Raw genomic sequence first — 20,655 nt, 5'->3', positions numbered from 1 at the left:
TTTTCTTCCTTTTTCGTTGCTTCTTTATCGCGCGCAACAGGTTTGAAATTCAGATACAGAAGGATCAAGATGCGTGTACGAAACCGGACACCAACACACCGTTCGGTAGTAAGCAGGATGCAATCAAGCGGCTAATACGCTACCACTGCATGTACGAGGAAAAGTGCGAGGAAAATGAGGAGGAAGAGCTGCAGTTTGAGACGACCGCCGAATGGTTCCCGGACGCGTTCCGGACGATGCTCAGCCGCTATCAGCGGTTAATGATCAACGAGTCGATGGTACGTTAGCTTGAGCGAAGCACACTGGCTGAGTTGTGTTTGTACCATTCTTTTGCACTCTATTCCTCTTTTATATATTTTATCTTAAATAGCGGGAAGTGCGCACCTCGGAATTGATGCTGGTGAACAAGCTGTTCAAGGCGGACATCACGCAGGAGATTGAAGAGATGCAAGAACATCTCCGCGAGGTGGAGGGCGACGCGACGCCTTCAGCAGACGGCGGCGAGGACGTAATATGCGTCTCCTCTGACGAGGACAAACCCAAACTGAAGGAGCTAGCCGCACCACCACCAGCGCAAAGCCAATCTCCGCTACTGCCGTTAACGCTGCCAGAGGGTCCTAAGAAAACCGAACCATCGTATGGCACCGGAACCACCGGAAGCTGTGTTGCAGAGCTGTCTTCGACTACGAACACCATGCTGACGGAAACAATACGCTCCAGTAGTACTACCACCACAGTGTGCAAAACTGCGTTGGGCAGTGAAACGTCCTTCCAAAGCACATTCCAAAAGTCCAACATGACTGCGTCGGTCGTGCATTCGGTGGTGCAGGTGCAGTCGGCAACGGTGAAGCACGAACAAGCGACCGCCAACCGCAGTATGGCTAGCATTGGTAGCGGTGGTGGTGGCACCCCTTGGAGTGATGCGTTGAAGAAGAACGCACGAGTAACAGTGACGAACAGTTACGATGATATCGAAAGCGAAATCACGCCCAGCTTCATAATGAAGAAAACAGACAGCGCCTGCATGATGGACGAGAAAAAGGGTGACATTTTGAACCCATCGCTTCACGGTTCATCCGTCGCCGCTACAATGGTCACATCGACGGCCCCTCCGACGTTGCGTTATTTCAACCAGGTACACTTACCTTCGGCACAGAAGCATTGTGCTGCGGAGAGTTCGAAGGTGGATAGCAATCACCTTCCGTCCGGTTCGTCCGTAGCGGCATCGCAGCTCGCGTCCTCAAAGCAGTCGACGGACCAGCAGCAGCAGCAGCAGCAGCACGACTCACCGTATGACGAGTGGATGTGCTTCCAGAAAGATCTCAGCTACTTCACAGGCCCCGGCAGCGATGGCAACGTCACGAGCGAAGCCACCAATCTCGGCATCGATCCGTCGGGCAGAAGGAAAACGACGGAAGAAGAGATGCACGAAATGTTCAACTCGAATGATTCGAAAAGTGTCGATAAGCAGCTGGAGCAGCTGTTTAACGCCACGGCGGACGATAAGCAACCACCTCCGGTGTCGCGCATTGACTCCCCGCTGACCGAATTCTTCAACAACCATCAGCGCACGGGTGTAACCGGCGGTGGGGAGGGTGTTTGTGGCGGCGCATCCGCGAAGAGTGTTGAAACGCGCCTGGACGCATTGTTTGGAGGTTGCGAAAGCAGCTCATCCGCGGTGGAAAGGAGTGGCGCTGGCGGGATCAACGAAAAGTCGAACGATATAATGACGTCCCGCCACTGGTCCGCTTCGGTGTTCCAGTCATCGCACGACGAGGAGGAATCTACGTCCGATTCCTTCCTGCACAAAGCAACGGGCAACAGCTTTGAGCTTCTTCAGCAGCAGCAGCAGCAGCACTCTTCCAGCGGTGGAACACAGAAGCGCCATTGGACGGGTGCGGTTTCGGGTGGTGGTGGTGTAGTTGCCGGAGGCAATGGACCATCCTCGGCTGGGCTGTTGTACGCGAGCGAACCGTCGGAAGCGGATACAATCAATCCCAACAAGCGGCAGTGTATGTCGCTCGATCGTAACGATTCGAAACCGCTCGACGATGGCAGTGCCAACGTCGTGAAGGGCGACGATGATCACCGTTGGCTGATGGATTGTGCCGGCAACGATGAGCCTGCCGGGGCCGCCAACAACAACTCCCAAGTGCAACCGTTGGGCACGGTCAGCTCGAACGGTTCTGTTGCGAAACCCGCTCCAGGTAACGAACACATTCTTGTAAGCAATGGTAGTAACAGCGGCATTGGTAGCACCGACATCAGTATTGGCTGTGGCACGATAGTAAATAATGGTGGTGGTGGTGGGCTTGGTGGTGATAGTAGAGCTATTAGTACTGGCGGGGTAATCATTGGTAACTGTAGAACGGCTTCCAACGGTAATCCGCTGGTCGGCCAGGTTGACGGTGAAGACGATGGGCTGTCCACTAACATTATTATGCTGGGTAGAGCGACCAACAATAACAACCACAGTAATAATAACAATAACAACAATAACATAAATCATGAGCATCATCAACAACATCATTATCACCACCACCATCACGGTGTATCGAAGCGCACCTCGTGGAACGGGGACATCCTGCTAGCATCAGCGACGGCGGAGGACGTCGATCATCACCATGGGAATATGCTCGACATGCTCGAAACTAATCTAAGCTTAAGCCTAAACAATCTTAACAGCATCTGTGGCGCGGGCATACTGGACAACGGCGATCCCGGCGAGGCGGACGCGCTGCCCCATCATCACCATGCGCCGCAGGCGGCCGACGAGCAGCAGCTCCACCATCATGCGCAGCAGCAGTCGCACCTTCTGCATCACAGCAACCACATATCGCACAATCGCATTCCCTCCCATCATTTGCATCACCAAAACCCTCACACTCACCATCATATGCACCCGGCCATCGACGGGACGACCGGGGCAGACATGGTCGATGACGGTGGACGAAAGCAAGGCAGCAAGCAAGGTTGCTTCGACGATTCGACCGATTTGGTGGTGCATGGTGGCAGTGGCTCAAACGCTTTGCCGTTACCAGGCGATGATGCATCTAGTCTAATCCTATGTGGTGGTGGTGGTAGTAGTAGTGGTGGTGACGTTGGTGGTGGTGTTGTTGGTAGTAGTAGCACTCATCATGACGATAGCAGTGAGCACAATAAAATCAACTATCTCGATCGTGAACTTCTAGGCTTGGACACCTCGGTGCATCATCATCATCCCCATCAGCATCAGCACGGTGTCGATGAAAGCGGTCGAGCACCGGTGATCAATTCTGTCCATTCTCACCACCAGCACAATCCTGGCTCGGTTATGAACGGTCCAGGGACGATGGTTGGTAAAGAAGAGGCTGCACTGCACCTGCCGACCGGTATGATAGGTGGAGGAGGAGGAGGAGGAGGAGATGGAGAGCCTTCCTTCCATGACCAGCAGCAGCAACAACAGCAGCAGCAGCTTAACCACCACCATCATCATCAACATCATCATCATCATCACCATCAGCAAACAATCCACGATCTGCATCAGTTCAATCACATCTCGTTCGATACGATGGGGGTGCCCAACTTTGAGGAGGACATCAGCCGGCAGGTGCAGAATGCGATCGACAGTATCTTGAACCTGCAGAGCAACGAAACGGACGGTTCGCTACACTACTCGCTCGATCATTCCTTCCTGCCCGACAGTCCGCTCTCGAGCGGGCTGGTAAACTCCGTCACTCCGTCACCGCTCGGTGGGGGTGGTGCGGTTCACCATCCTGAAGCGCCAATATCGAACCATCAGCATCATCAGCATCATCATCCGGCCCCACACTTGCAACAGTCCGCACACGCTGCCCCGCAGCACCAGCAGCAGCAACAGTCAATCCGTCAACCGCACGTGGGCATGAAGCGCAAGTATCCCACGGATTGTCCATCGCCGATGGTCGGCGTATCGCCGGACGATGGCAGCCCGATGGGACCGGGCAGCAGTGGTAGCAGCAACAGCAACAACAGTACCATCAGTAACCTCAGCAGCAACACCGCCGGAAGCGGCACCTTAAGCAGTACGGTGAGCTCCGCAAGCGGTAATAGCAGCAGCAGCAGCAGCAGCAGTATGCTTGGTGTAACGAATCATCACTTCGGTGTGAACGCTTCGGATGGAGATCCGCTGAAGACGATTATAAAATCTTGACAACTTTCGATCGTCGGCTAAGTGATTGTACTTGACAAAGCCCAGTCGTTAGTGGTGTAGTGTACGGGGCCTGGTCCTTAATTGTGGATATACTTTTTAATCGTGTGTATGTATGTGTGTGTGTGTACAGGTTGGATACAGTCAGTCAGTCGGAACCAGTGGAATCAGTTTGAGGGGTTTGAATTTGATTTTAGTTTTAGCTTACCAAGGAGAGGTTGTGTTCAAAGAAACCCGTTTTTAATCCCCATTTCCAATACGCTTTGCTCCATATTTAAAAAAAAAACTAAACGTCTTCATTTATAACAGCACGCGACACGCGACGGCTAAACGCTACAAAAATCGATATACAGCACGGGTTGAATGGACAAATTGTAGATTATATTAGCTCAATTATTATAAATAGTTTCTTTTTCTAGTTTTTTTTAATATCCTGAATGGTCGCTGAGTATAGATTATGTTCTAAGTACCTTTACATATTGTTTTAGAGAATATCACATACACACCCACATAATATATATACCGATTAGTAGATCTCATATACAAACAAGCTGGATAACAACTGCCAATGGAATACCAAAATGGTAATACAAAACGATCACATTGCTGGCACAATTGCAACCTTGCAACATGTCCTTAGAAGAAGCAAGAATAAAATCATCAAACAAACCCCGACTTGGATGGTGCGATTGTATGAGGTTGGTGAAAACGATACACACACACACACGTGTAAGAAGAAAGAAGGATTTAACCTTTTGCACATTGCGTTGCAACGAGAAACAGTGCCGACTGAAGGCACACTCGGCAAGACAAATACTTGACGTAACGTTAACGATAATATATTGACTTAAGGTGTAATTTAGCTAAGGGGAAATGATTGATCATAATGAATTAGTACTTCGTAGAAATGTAGCGTTAAAGCAGCGTGTAAATATGCTCCCGGCCACTAGCGAGTCGGTAGCAGCCGAAGACGAAGCAGATGGATGAAGAACACATACACACACACAAACCCTATTCTTGTAGCGTAATGTTTAAATAGCTTGAACATTAATGGATATGATTGATAATGTGTATGACAGGGAGTGGGAGAGAGTTTTGGCAAAAAGGAAGTGTGGTGGTGACGTTTCGTGAGTGAGACTCAACTTTTCGAACAGCAAACGTTGTTTATTTCCGTTTTTAATGCCTAAAAAGGCACATAAAAACAGGTTTCTGTTTTTAAGCTGTCCGCCAAACGCGTAGTGCATAGTAACTATAAACTCACACCCGAACGAAAGCAAAGACGTTAACGGGGCGTACATTTTCAACAGGCCTGAACCTCTGGCATGGTTTTAGCTATCAGCGGCAACATCAATGGGATCTCTTTTTTAACAGCAAGATGTTAGATCTTGCATTTTTAACAAGCAAACTTTAAAGTAAAACCGCCGTTAGTTTCATTTTTAAAATGTCTAAGAGCGCATGGGGGGGAGTATAGTGGCAGCATTCAGGCACAATAATCAAAAACTCAATAATAATACGGACCACAATACCACCACCACCACCACCATCAACTACAACTTGCATTCGAGGCGGAGGTTCCGAAACGGTGAAGAATTTACACAGACCACAAACAAATGATATAAACTGAAAGTACCCCGACAGTGACACAATTGTGAAGGAAGGTTAAGGAGTGAATGCGGAAAGAGAGAGAGAGAGAGTCGTACAACTATCTATACCTATATACTTATATATCTATATACTGGAAAAGGATATCCTTTCAAGGGTGCTTTTCATTGTCGAAAAGTCTTGATACTATACGAGAGGTGCTTACAGTACGTGACAGGTTACCGGACGGATAGAAGAGGTAGGGAGATCTATCGGAAATACAATAAGAACACAATCTTTTTAAAAAACGCAGTCGTTGCAAGATGGAAGCACTTGGCCTGCCTACACTCGGGCGCAACACCGATCGATAAAACATCACTGCAATATTCTAAAAAAACGGAGACGATCATTATGAAAAAAGCATAGTTGTGATTCGTGCCGCAATAACCGGAGTGTGTTTTTTGTTCTTCCGTTTTTTTTAAGTTTGGCTTTGCTTCGGTTGCGCAACCCCAAACAGGATCCCCCCCTGCGAGGATCGTTTTGGTGTTGTAGTTTTGTACGGTTTTTGGAAGGCGGCAAACAAGAGCGATTGAGCGATTTAGCTTTGGAGAGGGATTTTTAGCTCTGCCCTGCCTCCTGGTAAACCAGCAAAGGAAAGGGACGGGCGGACCATTTGTGAGCCCGCGAGCCTATACATAACAGAAATAACTGAAAACCCGTTTCAAAGAGCGAGATTGTATTTAATAGAAAGGGCGCCCACGGCAGGGAGGATGCTGCTGTTTGTCGCTGTGTATTTGTTTGGAAAATAAGGCAAGTTAGTTGTAAAAGGAAAAGACAACGCAAACACAAACGAACGAATAGTAGCGCTAGTTTAAAAAAAAAAAGAACGTGCGTGTAGCAATGTAAATGTTACGTTGAATGATGTCGTGCCGAGCGCCGATTCAACGAACATGGGAAGCATTAATTTGTAAGTAGGTAATTGGTTTTTCGTCCTCGGTTTAATGTATGTTCTGCTTTTATTTTAATTTCAAACGTAACTTAAATTAATATTTATATAAACACCTGTGTACACGAACCCTGTGTGACGAAAACGTAACGGTAACGAAAGACAAGACATAAATCCAAGTAAAACAATGCTCAGATATGAAACACAAGAAAACAAACTTAGTATCAAGAGAGAGAGAGAAAGAGAAAGCGTATGTGTGTGCGCGTGTGTGTGCGAGAAAAGGGACGGGTTAATATCAATAATAACGCAACGAGGATCAATTTCGAACACAACAGTAGTAACAGTGGGGAAAGTAAGCAAAAATGCCAAGTTGTCGAGCTAAGGAGGAGAGCTAAGGGCGATAAGGGTGTGAGGCTCTCCTCACACTCCTCCACTCCGCGATTGGCGTCCAGTGATTTTGATCGCGAAGTTTGTTCTGTGTCCAAATAATACGTACAGTGGCGATGGGGGGGTAGAATGATGATCAGTCATTAGTAACATTCATCAAGCGCGAAACATTTGCAGGAAAACAAAGACAAACGCAAACCACTCCTATTGTAAGGGTGGTTTCTTGCTTTACTTCCCAGGGATGTGCTATCAATGTGAAAAACTAATAGAGAAATAGTGGGACATTCACTACTAGCACAATAGACAATGCTTTTGTTTTGATTTACTCATACAAGATGGATGATTTGTATAAAGAGAACAATGAAACTACGCAAAGCAGCAACTTTAGACACAGTTTTGTTAATCTGGTCCCAACATTGGACTTCATAATTGCCTCAAAAAATGACGGTATCTTCTTCCCCTTTGGTTGGGAAAGAATTTTGACAACTTCATGGTAATATCCCTTTTGCTCATAGTTTGATTACGGTTATGATGGATAAGATCAATCAAAACTCGGATTAATGCAAGGAGATGGGGGAAGGGGGGCTTGGAAACTTTATCAAAGTCTCTCCCACCGAGCCGGCTATGGAAAGGGAAGATGGCCATGTCTCTCGAGGAAGAAAAGAAAAATACGTTCAGCGAATTAATAAATTAGTTAAACACAGACACACACACTCACACATGTAATATCAGTATGAGCGGGCAAACGCATTGTACAGAAAAAAAGCACTAGGCGTATTAGTGAGGTAAAAGCGAAAAAGGGGAATAAAAATAACGAACCGCAAGGACATGTTTAAAAGAGAAATTGATTAAAAAAGTAATCTATCAAAATACAATAAAAAGCAGATGATTTTTATTGAATACCAGTAGTTGAGGAGGCGTTTATTGTATGTTTATTATGTTTGTGTTTAATTTGAGTTTGTTGTACATACAACGTGAATTTCGATTATACAATATCCGAAAACAGTAGTTTGATAAAGAGATCTAAAGGTGCGGAATGGCGTTGCGGTTCGGTGTGATCGTGTGCCATTTGTTAAACATACCCTCGCTGGTGGACGCCATCTTGGCACCTTATCGGCGTACCGATGGTTCATACAGCGGCTCCTCCATCGTCCTTCAATTCAAAGGAAGGCTAAAAGGCCTTCGGTCGGAAAGAGACAGTTCCAATACTTCTCCGAAGTGTAATTACGGTGGAGTGTTGTAAACACAGTAACCTGTGACCTACGTTTGTACATCAAAGCATTCATTGGAGCACCGGTATTAAATCCTTTAGTTTTCTTTCAACCACCGTATAGTGCACAGCCAGTCTCAAGAGTTCCGGCAGCGACCGTTACGTTGATTGAAGGTTAAGTGTTCTTTCAGGTATTCTGTATTCGCTAAATTCATGCAGCAGTGTGATTAGAACGGCATTGAACTGCATAATCTCAGTGCTTCTTGAGGATCCTATCCTATTGCAGAGCTGGTCACAAGGAAAGAGGAGACAGTTTCAGACGCTTCTGCTTCTGGTTTCAGACGCTACACAGAACCACGAAGTGGTTGTAGATCCGGATAAGTCGCATATTAGTATGTTTGATACTAATAATGCATTTTTTATGGTAAGTTCTTCTTCTTCTTTTTCTTCTTCTTTGGTCCAACAAGCGTTTTCGATCAAGGCCTACCTTTACCACTAAATGGATTTATCTGTCGGTGACTTATTGTTAGCACCTACAGCAGAGGAGACAATCCTGCGTATGGGCGGGTTTGGTCCATACCGGGCTCGAGCCGATGACGGGCATGTTGTTAAGTCGTGCGAGTTGAGAACTGTACCGCGGGACTACCCCTAATTTATGTTGTCTTCAATTTGTTTAACTTCAAATATTGCAGACAAGGGTATGTGGCGCATCGATGTAAGTGGAAGCGCGGAGATGTAAGTTGGGAATTGTAATAGCATTAGTAGAACATCACACATTTAAAATATTTTTTAAATATCATAATTGTGTTGTCTCAACGTCGAGTTGTTGTTTGAACATTGTGAAGGAAAAATGTTTCACTGTGTGCGCCCAAAATTTCCGCAGTCAAATGAAGGTTTAAAGATTCCGTCGTACTGTGTGCTGAATTGTTCTTCAAGCAGTCGGATTTCATGCGTGTCGTTCTCAACATCAACACCAGGCAACACATTGGAGTAGAATAGGGCCATCTTTTGGGTGGAATCTTGTCTGTTACCTCGAGAAACTTTCTGGATCGATCCAAGTACCTCTTCGGGCGTTTGCGTGCAATTTCCCAAAACCGAATAACTTACTGGCTTACTTTCTCCAAATTGGCTCGGCAGCAACCAACAACGCCTGTCTATTTGTCATCACAGCCACACAGCCAGAAGCCCGCAACCAGCCTGCATCGTTTATGTAACGCCACACCTCACCCACGCCAACCATTTTCCTCACCATTATCGCATCGGTTGCTGCCTTCCTCAAAGGAAAATGTTTCCTCCACCGTCCGGAAAGGGCAGCGATGGCACGCACTAACGGCAGAATTGTAACACGATTTAATTGGTCCACACTCACACACACACATTTGAGCAAGTTGCGCTGAGTGTGTCGCGTGCCAGCCTACAACGACACTACCGGAGTCGGACCGTCACGAAATCGTTGCCGTTTGAAACTGGCTTCAAAATTCGAAGGCCTTTTGGCACGACGAGATCGCACACTGACCCACACAGACGATCGTGACAAAACAAGGGGAAAGAGGTGACCGGAAGATAGCGGGGGGAGCGGCGAATGATCTCAGAAACACCAAGGCATCGGTGGTGGTGGTGGTAGAGTGTTTTGAATTTTGCTTAAGCGGAAGTTCGATCGCGCCGGTGTCACATCTGCTGTGCTATTAGATGCGGACTCAGGGTCACACCAAGCAGACGGCGCGAGATGTTGTGGGTGCGCAGGTTTCCAATACCGCAAACCGGTTGCTGGTGGTATTGAGCCGTGCTATCGAACCGTTCGGCAGCGACAACAACAATACAACGTCAACGGCACGAGCGGGAGCGCGCGCAAAAAAAAAAGGAATTCCACCACACGTGTGCAAGGAAGGGGAAATACGGCCGTATTGTGGCTGTGTGTGCCGTGCCGTACACCATCGCAGCCGGATCGAACGAATCGCACGCAGCAGGCTTTGCCAGTTACTTTTGAACCAGCGGCTCGATCGGCAGGAGCCTGCGACCAGTGACCGTGATCCGGGGGGTGAAATCTGTGTGCCAGTGTGCGCGCAGTGCAATGTGATTAGTAGTGCCGCATTGATTAGTTTCGTTTCTATTTATTGCAAGTTACGTGCGTGTGTGCGTTTATCAATTGACGCGTCTGCAAGGGAAGGAGAAAAGCACTCAAAACAATGGTGGAAACACAGGTCGTTGTTCAATCGAATTTAGAGCCCAAACCGGGGACGGGCGGCATCGATGCGGAACAGCAGGGCGGTGGTGGTGTAACAACGACGACAAACGCAACCACTACAACCGCAGCAACGGACGATCATTACGATCCTTCCGTCCGGATACTGCACATACCGAAGCAGACGGACGGTTCCTGTGGCTTTCATCTGACCCGCAGCAAATGGGACCCGTATCCTTGGGTAGGTGTGTTGTGTGTGTGTGTGTGCGCAGATGGAGACACTTTTCAATCGGTGCTGGTGAATCGGTGCGAATGAACGAAGAGAGAAAGCCTGTTCGCGGTCCGCTTGTTGAATAACTCAGTGTGCTGTGGAATAGAATTGCCTTAGCAAGTGTGATTGTGTGCTGAAGCGTTAAATGTGTGTCACGAGACGCGGGGCGCAATCATTACAGCTTCTTCTTCCGCACTCATGTGTGTGTGTGTGTGTGTGTGTGTGTGACCCTCGAATTAAAATTGCTTACTCAGGGTTGGTTCGGTTGGTTCATTCATAACCTAGGCCATTGTGGCCCGCGACTGTTCCGCGACCTTCACCTTCTCCGCCAGCACAAGCGCGAGAGCGGAGGATGCTGCTGGCTGGTACCGGGCTTGTCTGGTTTGCTCCGACCAATCGCTTCAAGGCGATCGTCTTTCCGAGCGGGAAACGGGCCTACAGCACTCTCTCGTTCTCCCTCTTTCTCCCTCTCTCATCTAGCACCATTTTGCCTCTTTTAGGTTAGCGGCGTGGATGCTGACTCACCGGCCGAGGTGACCGGGTTGAAGGTTGGCGATTGCGTTCTGGAGGTAATGGGCGACCGAACAGCAGGGGAGAACCACTGTGGACTTAAACAATAATTTCGTCCCCCCCTGTTTTGCAGGTTAACAACGAAGATGTCCTCGGCATGCGGATCGCGGAGGTCGCCGGCATGGTGCGGGCCAAGGCGGACATCGTGACGCTGCTGCTGTGGAGCACCGGCATGGAGCCGGCCTGCAATCCCGAATCGCTCTGCTGCGGTCCGATGCCGATCAATCTCGAGCGGCTAACGGCCAGCATGCAAACGATTGTGGCCGCGCTGGAGTGTCCGGTCTGTTTCGACACGATACCGCCGCCCGTTTTCCAGTGCCAGAACGGGCATCTGGTGTGCTCGCGGTGCCGGGTCCGGGCGGAACGTTGTGCCATCTGTCGCGAACGGTACACGGTCGGGCGCTCGTTGCTGGCCGAGCAGGTGTACCAGTCCATTACGGAGGCGTTCAATCTGCGCGAGGGCACGGACGGGAAGCTGCGCGAGCGGCTGTTTGGAGCGCGCTGTACCCGGCAGCCGAAGCGGGCCTCGTCCTGCGATCGGAAGAAAAGCCCGTACGGTAGCGATAGCCATCTGGTGCCGAGCGGGCGGCCCATACACTCGCACACGCACAAGTTCCTGGCGCGCATCATGGGCAAGGCCAGCTCGGTGGACAATCTGAGCAAGCACGGCGGTGGCGGGCAGCACATGCAGCCGCCGGACGTGGTGGGCGATCTGCAGGGCTCGAAGGGCAAATCGCTGTCGCTGTCGACGAGTGAGATATTTAAGTGAGTTCGTTGGCCTTTCTTTCGTGGTGGGATCGAATTGATGCAATTTAAATTAACGGTCATGTTTCGTTGCAGGCGCGACAATTCCGTGTCGGTGCTGCGCTGCCCTTCGGCGAATCGGTTGGCACCGGAGCTGTCCGGCTCGTACAACAGTCTCGCGATTCGCCGACCGACCTCGTCCATGTCCTGCAACGTGTCGGTGGAAAGTCTTAGCAGCATTCCGGAGAACGGCATACAGCTGACTGTGCCGGTGCGCCCTCACTCGTACCACTGTCCGTGTGGCGAGTACTGTGCGGATTTAATAGCCGGTAAGGACAGCTTTCTTTTTCGATTCTTGCAAAGAAGTTTACCTAATCGCCGTCTGCATCGAATTGTTTGCAGCGCCGGAGCTGCAGGATCACGTGACCGTCCATCACCGGACGCCGGTCATATCGTTCGGGACGGCGTCGGCCGAAATATCGCTCCCACCGCGTACGCCCGTCGACAATGCGTGTCTGCTGTTGCTGCTGGATGGTCATAAATTTTGGCTGAAGCTCATCTCCGACACAAGGTAAACCGGTCTCTATTCACTGCTCTTCACCTTTGCAGCGTTTTTTTTTAATATACATCCATCGCGTCCTCCATACACAGCACCATCGGTGACATCTTCCTTTCGGCGCTGCTCGAGGGCAGCCCGGAGCAGAGCAAAAACTACGCGCTGGAGGTGATCGTGCGCAAGGCCGGGTTCGACCACATCCTCGGCAAGGAGCTGATCTCCCGCTCCGAGGTGTACTCGATGGTGGACAAATCGTGGAACGATCTGGTCAACAGCAAGTCGGGCGTGTTCTATACCGGCGTCTGCATCCGCGCCACCTTCAGCCCGGAGACGGAAATTTTGCTCAAAGTGTCCATTAAGCGTCTGGCGGACCTTTAATCTTCGGATGTGTGCTTGCAAAGCCGCCCAGTTTCCTTGCCTTTTGTTGCTGTTTACGTTGCTGTGTATGTTTTGTTCTGCGGAACTTTGTAATCATGTAGAGTGTAAAGCATTTCCACATGTTACCGTGGGCCGATATGGTCACAATCGAAAGGAGACGTACATTTTGTTAATAAAACCTCTCGTTCTGTATTGTCCTATTTATAATAATCATAACGAAGAATGGTATTTTCTCTCTGAAAGATTAATACGTAGTTGTTGTTTGCTGTGTTTTCTCAAAATATGGTACATGTTTAAATTCAAATCAAAAGAAAAAGAAAATCATTTTTTCATCAAATTTTTAACTACTTTTTTTTAAGTCTGATCATTTGGTAGTTGTTAGGAAAAAAAATTGTTTTTGTCATTTGATAACTTTGAACCCTATTCCGTCTTTCAAAAGACTTGAAATCGACTCCTCACAATGAACTGCACCACGTGGCTTGTGAAGAAACGGCTGTAAAATTCAAACATGAAATATTTCATGCTTCGTCGAAACATTTCACACAAACTGCTCTAGATCGGTTTGAATTTGAACGCTTTAAATTTATGACCGTTAGAAATGCCAGTCTTAAGCGTTAGAAACCAATTATTTATAATTAGCAGCAAATCATTTTGATTATTGTTGATTTTTTCTGTGTACTCACCGTCATCAGTGGCTCATTAAAAAGCAAAAGCAGCACATGAATGATTGTGTTGTAGCGAATAATTACGGCATGAGACCGCATTCCAAGTGGCAATGCCTTCTTGTCGTTAGTGGTGCCGCTTGGATTGATTGATCGCATGATTAATTTCTTTACCCCACAGCAATAGCAAGTGAAATATAGCTAAACGCTTACTGAATTATTCATTGAACAGTTTATTGCCGCCTGTTTGTGACGTTCTCTATTTAAAATTACCAAACAAAACAACTCGCTTTAAGACATTGCACTCTCTATTTCACTTTTCCCCCCATCGAATGCATTGCAACTGTCATGTGTACTGTACGGCCAACACGGAGGGAAAAGGTAACCTCCTTGTTACACTGCCATCAACACCTTCCTGTAACACGCATCACAGGCCAGTCTTCTTAGAACGGAATCTCCCTTACGCATCGACGGCTTCACCCGCCGCATCGAGCAGCACCCGAACGCGCATCCGCTGGGGAAGGGAAGCCAGTTTTGTGCGAACGAATCGCTTGCTTTTCAAAATCTCCTGTCGGCTCCACTCGAGCGAAACCGGTCGTCCCTGCCACGGCTTCGTCGGCTCGTCCCCGGCAACGGGCGACAGCTGCACCCGAAACTGGCCCGTCGCTGGTTCGGCACCCAAATGCCACAGCCAGCAGAGCGTTTCGTTCGGCTCCTCCGGGCAGCGGAACCGTGCCACAAAGAACAACTGATTGCCCCTGGCGGCGGACGGTGATGGTGGTACGACGACCACGCAGGCCAGCGCGGAGCAGTGCCCGGCATCGGCCACCGTCACGTCCACCGTGTCGTCCGCGGTGACGTAGTACTGGACGATGCTCGTCTGGTGTGCCTTTTGCAGGTGCATCAGGATGTCATGTTGATTTTTCATCCGCGCACAGGGCTGACCGGATGGGCAGTGATACAGGGCGGTCCTCGTCGTCGTCGTCGTCGTCGTCGTCGTCGGTGTCCTGTGCGGTGTGGTCACCCGGGACCCGGCCAGTAATGATGCCGTTGCCGGGACACCACCATCCGGGGCGTTGTTTGCTTTCAATTTGAATGCGTGCGTGGGGATGGTGTGCTGAGTCGGGCGGTGTAGGTAGTACTCCCGCCGTACCAGTGGAAGGCGTCCCGAGTTGTTTGCAGACCAATGATGGGGATGTTGCTGCTGCTGCTGCTGCTGCTGCGTGTGTGTTGTGTCCTGTGATTTAGGGTCCAACGCAGTCTGCTGGTCAGCTGAAGGAGAAAGATTGGAGAGTTGATTAGCGCAAAGTGCTAGGAGATAGCAGAAACAGAAAATAATAATAGCAGGTCCGCAGTGTGCGATTCATTATGAACTGTTTTTATAGTAAATGTTTTTGCTAAATTACTCCAGATTTACTACCGACTGTCAGTGTGTGACACAAGGGTTAGATGAACGGGAATGTGAACCAGCTGCTGGCACATCGAAATACAGCTGGTGCAAGTACAATGTGTGTTAATTTGCTTGAATAGCTGTTTGGCTCGGTTTCTTCTTCGCTTTAATGAGCAGTATTTTTATCTACTATAATAGTACGATGTATAGCTGTTTTATCTAATTTCTCTCATTTATCAAATGTATTTTTCGACTTTCGCTTCTAAATGACGATGCTAATTGTAGCTAAACAACTGATTAATCTATATATTTATTAATTATTGTGATGTCTAAATTTAGCGCCTATAGACACTCCTGTCTTCCACCATCGCCATTTAAAAAGGTCGCTAGAACCGCTTATAGCTTTAGGTAGATTGTAGTAAATTTTAACAAAACCCGGAAAACAAGCGAGAATATTGTTCTTCATAAACATGCTCTATTTATACCCATCCTTGAGTTAAGTGTAAGGAATTATAAAGATTTCGCGTTAAATTTGACTGAAATGTTATTGGAATTATACGGGGATTCGATAGTAATACATTGGTATTTGAATGAAATTCTAACAGGATTTGATTCCAACTTCGATTAACACATTTCAAATGGAGTTTCCATATCGATGGACTTTCCAACTGTATTATCCAAAGATTAAATTAAACCAACAAGATTCCAGTAAAGAGTCTCTCACCAGTTCAATTACCAGTAATTTCCAATCCCAAATCCAATTAATCGATTGAAAACGAATCTTCAAACGATGAGATAGCTCAAAAACCACGTAAAAATTGAAGTGCATTACTGCTTTCTGTGAAGTTTATAATAAGTTCGTCGTGTAGTTGTGAGACAATAGCATTTTGTTAATCTACGACTGTATAATTGTACTATTTTGGTAAAAAACAAAGTAAACTACATGCAACATACAACCTATTTCATGTTAAATCCCTAAAAATGGGGAACAATTCGTTGCTTACCATCATCAGCCATCATCTTACCTTCATGTCCGAGCGTTTGCACCAAATAGTGAAACAGCTTGTCCGCCACAATGCACCGGCCGCGACCAAGCACCTCCCGACAGATCGGACACTTGGTCGTGCGCGACCGACAGCCGGAGCAGATCAGATGACCATGGTTGCACTGCCAGGACGGTGGTCTAATCACTTCCAAGCAGATCGGACACTCCAGCAGTCCAGCAATGCCCTGCAAACAGTTGGCAAACCGGGACAGCGACTGTGGATTTAGGTTCTGCCGAGAACAAAATATGGATGAAGGATTATTACAACCGGGAACCCCTGAGTTACTGGTGACATTGGGTGCCACTTACATTCTTCTCAAAGCCCGAATTCCACAGCAACAGACCAACGCCGGCCGGTGCGGAGCGGGAACTGCGCCGGCTGCGCACCCGCCTGGCAATGTCGATCACCTTCAGGCCGAGCAGATCCTCGCCGTTCGCTTCCAGCACGCAGTCACCGGTGCGGACGCCGGCCAGATCGGCCCCAGAACCGTCCACCACACCGCTCACCCACGGGTACGGGTCCCACGGTGTGCGGCTCAGGTGCAGCCCAAGGCACCCGTTCTCGTCCGCCGGCACGAAGCAGTGGCGCAGCTGCTCTCGTCCGCCCCCGGAGCCTGCTTTCGGCCCTTCGGGAATGGCGGGCAGTCGGTGGGTCGGCGGTGGTTTCGTGGTGCGTGCCGTTGCCAGCGCAAGTCCACCGCCCTCATCTGGGTCTGCCATCTTCGCTGTGTCGCTCGCTCGCTGGGAAAGGGTGGACATGTATGATGACGAGGAGGAGCGCAGGGACAGGGCAGGGGCTTCACCGACATCGACCTATATGTTTGCCCAATTAGCGGTCGTCTTTTGTGTGGATGTCTTTCCCGCCGCCGCCCGGCGCACGTCGCTTTCTCCGCGGGAAGTACCGCTCACACTGTGTACCGTTGCTGTTCCGTACGCTGCACACAATGCAGCAAGCGAGAAAGGGGCAAGGGCAGCAGAGAGTAGAGGCAGCGGCCTGCAAACGATGGGAAAAGTGAATTGAAAGTTGTTGGCGGGCGTAATGAGCGTAGATAAAGTGCGGGAAAAGCCCCTCACACGGCAGAACTCAGAGTCGCAGTGGCACAAACACAGACCGGGGAATGACTTCGAGTGTTTGGGAGCAGGGCAGTGGCAGGGGGCTTTCCCCGATATGAGGTGGCCGACAAAAATGGGGACAAATTTTCCATTTTCCACGCCTTTAATTGCATCATCGTCCGGAACTGGCGTAGATGTAGGTGAACATTGTGTTCTGACAATGTGGCGCAATTCTCTTCCTTGGGAGAAGCCGACAATTCTTCGACTCTGGGGCCGTTTTTCTGGGCCCGTTTTTCATGATAGCAAGATAACTGTATCGCAAACGTTACAGAATTAATGGGAAGAATTAATTTATCGGTGAAAACGGTAGTTCTTGAACCATTTCCAGCCAAACGCCCTCGTTGGAGTGCTCAGTTGGGGCCGATGAACGGCAACAGAAGGTAGAAATTTGATGTAAATGGATATGCTTTTTGATTAGGCTTTTGAATCGGGTTTTCTTTGAACGGTTCATGGCAATTAATTGATGAAATAAGCATTTGGATTTGATTCATTTATAAGTCATTCCCAACCTACGATGTTTTGTGGTTCGATTGCTTCGATTCAATTGGTCATTCCTCTCACATCTTCTCCTTCTATTTGGCGTAACGTCCTACGCGGACATGCCGGCCTATACAGGCTTTCGAGACTTCCTCTTACCACATCTTGAACTATAATTGTTTCTGTAATAACGTTGGAACAAAAACCCCCTAAAATACAACAATGTCAGGTCGAAAATGCGCAATTTCTTATCCAAAATGTATTAATATGGTGCTCATTTGGTAAAAAATCAGGACAAAGACATTGTGATTTAAAAAAAAAAGCGAAGAGCAAGAGCATTACAGGGTTTACTCATGTGCTTTCTGGTGTTATTCTGGGGAAACTTCCAAATATCCTTGGGAAATCCAGTAACCCTTCATTATGTACCTTAAATGTTCAGTTACAATTTGAACCTAGAGTTAGGGAATTTTTAGTTCAATTTTGCTCATTTATAACTGAATCAAGCTTTATCAAAGCATAGCTCCAACAGGAAGAACTTCCCTGTCGGATGGTCAATTTGGACAATAAATTGCACTTAATTACTTAAAGCTAAATCGGTTGAAATATGAGTTGACGGATATACGTTGCGGATACAGGCATCAATAGATCTTCGGCTTTGCAGTCTTGCTAAAGTCTTGCACCCAGGGATCAAACGGGCAGTTGGCAGCATCCGACTCATAAAAATCCGAGCTACTTTAAGACTACCAAAACTAATCAAGAGATTGAAGAGTAGAGCAGTGTCAATTGACAAAAGTGTCCAGAGTGAATCCCCAATAGTTTGTGGTCAGTGTTGTTCTCCCCTTAGTACACGTGGTCTTGTCTCCAGAGGGAAGAACAACGGACTTTGATTTGACTCCCTAACCCAGCCACATTGAAAAATCTAGCGAGCGGTAGTAATTGAAACACTAAAAACATCAAAATCCCTATGGTTTACCTAAGGGTGAGGTCCAAGGCCAAATTTTCACACCGGAACAACGGCCACAGACGCTGTAAACCAGCAACAACACAAAAATAAACATTCCGTATCAAAACACACCTAGACCCCCGGCTACGAACGATAATCAAGGGTGAACCCCTTTCCGTAAGTTTCAAAGTGTGTGAGAGTGTTTGATACAAAAACCAGTACCACTTCACAACAATAAACAAAAGACAGGAACGAACGAAGAAGCTCTCTCTCTCACACACACACACACGCTCTCTTGGACGGTGAAAAGAAAGCAACAACATGAATGACACTACTTGGCGCTGAACTTGAACCCCGAGGACACCCACCCATGCAGAATGCGCCGTGCAGTGGGCCAGCCGCCGTGTGGGGTGTGTTGCAGCCTAACCGTGTTACCCCCGGTACTGTGCGGTGCACAATCTGGTTTAATGAACGTGAAATGCAATACGGCGACAACCATTTTCCTTCCAGCGTCCGTTTGTTGGCCAGTTTATAATTAAAAACAAAAACTAGCCTAGCTCTCCAGTGCGCAAAGGAATGCACACCACGGGGGGGTGAATACCACACACATGGTATCAAATATTATTATGCCCCCCAAGTCCCTTCCCCCAGCCCGAGCTCGCGCAAAGGGGCCTGCCAATTAGATGCGCCCGGGATGTCTGCCGCCTTTTTGGAACATCTGCACAATCGTACATCATTAGGCTGTGTAGGCTGCACCCAATGCACCGGGACGACTACTGATGGCCGCAGTCCCGCAGGGGTTGAGAGTTATGATGTGCTGTTCGAAGAAGTGGAAGAACAAGCTGCATAAAAGTACGCAGAAACTGGGCGAAAAATAATTATCTAACCACGCCATTTGTAGCGTTACAAGCGCTCATTACGCTTGCGGCAGGGTGGCCCTCCGTCCCAGTACATTGTACTTCAGTTAGCAGGCGTCCGGGGAGGGGAATCGAGGGTGGGGAGAAAAAAGGTACCGCTCATCATCCAAACAGCTGCAATGGAGAGGGATCTGTACCGAGATTCATTAATTCTCGCCCATGTTGGAGGACCCCGGGAAAGGAGGGGAACAAGGGAACATGGGGGATTGATTTTGGCCGTTGTGTGCCGTACACCGTACACCGTATCCACAGCGCTGTGATATTCCCACGTGGTCAGCGGAGCGAGAAATCTCCGCCCCGGTCGTTTGACCGGCTTTATGTCATAGGGCGTAGTTTTGGAGAACGGGAGAAAGTGCGCCCGATGGTGGATGGTGGTAGCCGACGACCCCGACGATGATGCAACCCACGACCGAGCCCACATTGTACCACAGCTGCTGCTGCTGCTAGTTTGCAGTGTATGGACGTTGCAATATTGCACGGAATTCCATCATTAACCGATTGCAATCGTTTATCAAACAGATTCGCACACACGAATTGAACACTTCCACCACACAAACACACACACCTGTGATTGGAAGAAATTGTACCGAACTCTCTATCACACTTCACAGTAAATGAACACGCGGGCCCCCGTTACAGGCACAACCGTTACGTGCGCGCGCGCGCGCTCACTTGCGTACTGTTACCAAACACTCGCTGCCTGCCGCACGCTGATCAGCGCAAAGTCCCGCGGTCCGGCGTGTTTCACGATCGCGCATCGACTGGCAGTTAGCGCCACCGCAGACTACCCGCAAGGGCTGGGCGGAAAGTTGCTACGTGCCCGCGGGCCACTACTCTCTCCCTCTCTCTTTCTCTCACTGTCCCCCGTCTGGAGCGGTCTGTTGCCACTTGCGCAGATGATAATAAACCCGCTGGATTGGAGTCGCGTCGCGATGCGGGACTCCCCACAGCAAACAAGAGAGCTCAGCTCAGAGTGCGCGCACCGCTTCCTCTAATGCACCCGGGGGTGGGTGGAATTGAGTCAACTCACCTCCCTGCCCCCAAAAAACCGGTTTTGCACTACTACGTAATCCCTTGGTTTAGTAACACATGGTTTGGTGTTTGGTTTTTGTGTT

At 48.6% G+C, this 20,655-nt stretch overlaps 3 protein-coding genes across 10 annotated transcripts in view; 2 read left to right on the top strand and 1 right to left on the bottom strand.

Moving 5' to 3' along the window:
* Positions 1 to 8,011, top strand: part of LOC120897898 (mucin-17-like) — a 44,937-nt gene extending 36,926 nt beyond the window's left edge. For 4 of the 5 annotated variants that reach the window (XM_040303081.1, XM_040303080.1, XM_040303082.1 and 1 more), the window contains 2 exons: positions 41 to 278; positions 371 to 8,011. In XM_040303081.1, coding sequence (XP_040159015.1) covers positions 41 to 278; positions 371 to 4,171 — 4,039 coding nt within the window. In that variant the 3' untranslated portion in view covers positions 4,172 to 8,011. The remainder of the gene's footprint in view (positions 1 to 40; positions 279 to 370) is intronic. The other variant, XM_040303084.1, reaches the window with a different exon arrangement.
* A 351-nt stretch (positions 8,012 to 8,362) lies between these two features.
* LOC120897899 lies at positions 8,363 to 13,203 on the top strand. 2 transcript variants are annotated; one of them, XM_040303086.1, is made up of 6 exons: positions 8,363 to 8,716; positions 11,246 to 11,314; positions 11,389 to 12,080; positions 12,156 to 12,388; positions 12,462 to 12,630; positions 12,711 to 13,203. In XM_040303086.1, exons 1-6 carry the CDS (start codon positions 8,687 to 8,689, stop codon positions 12,991 to 12,993), a joined length of 1,476 nt encoding a protein of 491 aa, XP_040159020.1. In that variant the 5' UTR covers positions 8,363 to 8,686; the 3' UTR covers positions 12,994 to 13,203. The 2 variants fall into 2 exon arrangements, with proteins under 2 accessions (XP_040159020.1, XP_040159019.1); XM_040303085.1 differs by lacking the exon at positions 8,363 to 8,716 and adding an exon at positions 10,261 to 10,715.
* A 661-nt stretch (positions 13,204 to 13,864) lies between these two features.
* On the bottom strand, positions 13,865 to 20,319 carry LOC120896390. Of its 3 annotated transcripts, XM_040300457.1 has the most exons (5): positions 20,106 to 20,319; positions 18,654 to 18,706; positions 16,400 to 17,084; positions 16,071 to 16,320; positions 13,865 to 14,927 (listed from the first exon to the last, which is right to left on the bottom strand). In XM_040300457.1, exons 3-5 carry the CDS (start codon positions 16,847 to 16,849, stop codon positions 14,116 to 14,118), a joined length of 1,512 nt encoding a protein of 503 aa, XP_040156391.1. In that variant the 5' UTR covers positions 16,850 to 17,084; positions 18,654 to 18,706; positions 20,106 to 20,319; the 3' UTR covers positions 13,865 to 14,115. The 3 variants fall into 3 exon arrangements, with proteins under 3 accessions (XP_040156391.1, XP_040156390.1, XP_040156392.1); XM_040300456.1 differs by lacking the exon at positions 18,654 to 18,706; XM_040300458.1 differs by lacking the exons at positions 18,654 to 18,706; positions 20,106 to 20,319 and adding an exon at positions 19,780 to 20,099.
* Positions 20,320 to 20,655: the final 336 nt, after the last annotated feature.

Source organism: Anopheles arabiensis, chromosome 2 (assembly GCF_016920715.1).
Source record: "Anopheles arabiensis isolate DONGOLA chromosome 2, AaraD3, whole genome shotgun sequence".
Lineage (NCBI taxonomy): Eukaryota > Metazoa > Arthropoda > Insecta > Diptera > Culicidae > Anopheles > Anopheles arabiensis.
This window is presented reverse-complemented; position numbering and strand designations above follow the sequence as displayed.

Excerpts from the sequence above, each read along its gene's own strand:
- LOC120897899 (XM_040303085.1), top strand. The coding sequence starts at position 10,479 with ATGGTGGAAACACAGGTCGTTGTTCAATCGAATTTAGAGCCCAAACCG. Across the intron at positions 10,716-11,245 it reads AATGGGACCCGTATCCTTGG|GTTAGCGGCGTGGATGCTGA; the intron begins GTAGGTGTGTTG and ends TGCCTCTTTTAG. Across the intron at positions 12,081-12,155 it reads TCGACGAGTGAGATATTTAA|GCGCGACAATTCCGTGTCGG; the intron begins GTGAGTTCGTTG and ends GTTTCGTTGCAG.
- LOC120896390 (XM_040300457.1), bottom strand. The coding sequence starts at position 16,849 with ATGTCCACCCTTTCCCAGCGAGCGAGCGACACAGCGAAGATGGCAGAC. Across the intron at positions 16,321-16,399 it reads ATTCGGGCTTTGAGAAGAAT|AACCTAAATCCACAGTCGCT; the intron begins GTAAGTGGCACC and ends TGTTCTCGGCAG. Across the intron at positions 14,928-16,070 it reads GCAAACGCTCGGACATGAAG|CTGACCAGCAGACTGCGTTG; the intron begins GTAAGATGATGG and ends TTTCTCCTTCAG.